Below are 2,898 nucleotides of genomic sequence, written 5' to 3'. Positions count from 1 at the left end.
AGGCTGTGTGTTCAACCTTGAGTGTTACATAGGCGGGTGTCCTGGCATGTTTAGCTGACACATCCTCTGACCCCCACTAGATGCCCCATACCTGCGAAGGCAACGATTCTCAAATAAATCCCCGATCAGCATCTGCATCACCTGGGAGTTTGTTTGAATTGTAAAGTCAAGGGTTAGCTTTGAGACAGGTGCATGCCCAAGTTTGAGGGCCTCGTTCTGGGGAGCCAGAGGTCACAGCCCAACGGGGAGAGCGGAGGGCGACTGTCACCTCTGATTTTAAATGCAGACCAAAGTGAGTGGGGTTTAGAACTGGTGGCTTATGGGTAAGGAACTGCACTGCCAACCCAAAGAACACCGGTTCGAATCCACCAGTTGCAGAGGCTGTAAACTAGGCAATCAACGCTCAGGCGATTTAGTCCTTTGAAAATTCGCTGGAGGGTCAGCTGTGGGTTCTGACTTGATGGTTCTCAACAACAGGTGTCGAGGTTTACTTGCATTAATAGGGGGTTCGAGGGTGATTGACGGGGTCCTCTTCCAGCCCCCGCCTCCACGCTAGACTACGACTACCTTACCGGACTCTGCCCTCTTCCTCTAAAAGGGAGCCGAGGGGAAGAGGAGACCAGAGGGTACAGGACGGCCAACGGCCACCGGTCGGTCCCGTATCATCCATAGCCATCTCGAGCCCCAGGAACCCGAGAGCCCCGCCTCCCGTCACGCCCTCCCGTCACGCCCTCCCGTCACGCCCTCCCGTCACGCCCTCCCGTCACGCCCTCCCGTCACGCCCTCCCGTCTCGGGCCGCTCTACGCAATCGCAATCGGGCGCAGCGCCTGCCGGGAATTGTGGTCCCGGAAGTCCAGCCGACTCCAGGCTTCTTCGGGTGTCTCTCGCCTCCGGAAAACACAAGTCCCAGGATTCCAAGCGCGGGGCCGATTACGTATGAGGGGCGGTGGGAGCGGATAAATAGTCTCCACCGGCCATTTTGCGAGGGAAGCCGCAGCGCGTTCTCTTCGCTCGTGTCGTCTCCTCCGTCGTCGCCTCTTCCTGCCTCCTCCCGGCTTCCGCCGCCGCAGACGCTCCCGTCGGATCCCAAGCTCCGGACGAAGCTTCTCGCCTGATTCGCTTCCCCTTTTGTCGCCAGTGAAGCGTCCTGACAAGGTGATCCGGGCGGGCCCCTCAGGCATTTTATCTCCTCACCGGCCTCACACTAGTATCACATGTCTACTATCCAGAACCTCCAATCTTTCGACCCCTTTGCTGATGCAGCTAAGGCTGGCGACTTACTCCCGGCAGGGACTGAGGATTACATTCATATAAGGATCCAGCAACGGAACGGCCTGAAGTTGCTGACAACTGTGCAGGGCATTGCGGATGATTATGACAAAAAGAAACTTGTGAAAGCTTTCAAAAAGAAATTTGCCTGTAATGGGACTGTGATTGAGCATCCCGAGTACGGGGAGGTTATTCAGCTTCAAGGTGACCAAAGGAAGAACATTTGCCAGTTTCTCTTGGAGGTGGGCATTGTCAAGGAAGATCAGCTTAAGGTTCATGGATTCTAAAATGAACCTAAACACCTGGAGAGTTTCTTGAATACTTTTGTTCTCTGCTCCCAAGTTTGGCTGCCTTGTGAAATGATTCTCTGCAGTAAAAGGACTTTTCATTTAATCATCCAAACTCCCGTTCACATCTGCATGATTTCAGAAAACACGGGGTATGTAGGCTAGTAACACATAAGAAGATTGCAGTAAGATGGTAACAAAACCCCGTATTCATCTTAACATGTTTCCAATGGAAAAGATTTTGTTTTGAGTGTTTGTTTAGTGTATTACTTTTCATTTGATTAAATGTATTTTCGTTGTATTAAAACCCTGTAACCCTGTATGTTGTAGCTTAACAATAAAAAGAATATGTCTGAAAAAAAAAAGACTAAAGTGTATCTGTTTCAAACCATGGTCTTTTCTTTCTCTTTTAAAAAATATTTTATTAAATATTATTTATTAACTGTATCTGAAAGACTGGCAATGTCAAAGGATGACAGAAGAGTTGATGCCTTTGAGCTGTGATGTTGTAGTAGAGTATGGAATATTCCTTGACCCACCAAAGGAACAAACAGATGTTTTGAAGAAAGAGCAGCCAGAGTGATCCTTGGAGGTAAGCGTGGCAAAACTTTGTCTTACATATTTTGGGGATGCTGTTAGAAGGGGCCAGTCCATAGAGAAGGACAACATACTTGGAAAAGGAGAGGGTCAGTCAAAGAGAGGAAGACCCTCAAGGAGATGGATTGACACAGTGACTGTAACAGTGGGCTCAAGTATACCAGTGATGATGAGGATGGCATTTGAGGGAGAAATTGGAAAATCTCCTTCCATGTGATCTAAAGTCTCTGAAAACCCATTGGAGGGTCACATTTTACTTGGATCCACAATCAACACCTGTGGGAACTGCAGTCAAACTTCTGTCAAGAACCTCTTTTAAGTGCTTAAGAGTAACATTAGGAGTTTAAAGACTAAGGTGCACCTGATCCCAATATTGTTATTTTTCATTTTTTCCTATGCATCTTAAAGTTGGACAATTAATAAGGAAGATCAAAGAAAAATCTGTGCCTTCAAAATGTGGTTTTTGTTGAAAAGCCTGAATATCTCAATGATTTCCAAAAGAACAAAAAACTCTGTTTTAGATAAAGTGCAAGGAAGAGGTCCCAAGAGTTAAGAGTGGTGAAACTTTCTTACAAACTTTGCACATGTTGTTAGGACTGACAAGTCCTTGGAAAAAGACATAATGCTGGGAATGGTAGAGTTAGCTAGATGGATTGACACAGTACCTGTAAGAATGGGATCAAGCAAGTCAGAGAACATGAGGAAAGTGCAGATTAGGGCAAGGTTCAGATGTGTTATTCATAT

General features: G+C 47.2%; 1 protein-coding gene across 1 annotated transcript; it reads left to right on the top strand.

Moving 5' to 3' along the window:
- The first annotated feature begins 1,215 nt into the window (after window positions 1–1,215).
- Window positions 1,216–1,557, top strand: LOC102868471 (eukaryotic translation initiation factor 1b-like). Its single transcript, XM_006883821.1, has one exon. The coding sequence runs from the start codon at window positions 1,216–1,218 to the stop codon at window positions 1,555–1,557; it is 342 nt and encodes a 113-aa protein (XP_006883883.1).
- Window positions 1,558–2,898: the final 1,341 nt, after the last annotated feature.

Source organism: Elephantulus edwardii, unplaced genomic scaffold, assembly GCF_000299155.1.
Source record: "Elephantulus edwardii isolate Elephantulus edwardi_28Jun2011 unplaced genomic scaffold, EleEdw1.0 scaffold00030, whole genome shotgun sequence".
Lineage (NCBI taxonomy): Eukaryota > Metazoa > Chordata > Mammalia > Macroscelidea > Macroscelididae > Elephantulus > Elephantulus edwardii.
This window is presented reverse-complemented; position numbering and strand designations above follow the sequence as displayed.

Bases quoted from the DNA above. Each gene is read 5' to 3' on its own strand.
- LOC102868471 (XM_006883821.1), top strand. From the start codon at position 1,216: ATGTCTACTATCCAGAACCTCCAATCTTTCGACCCCTTTGCTGATGCA.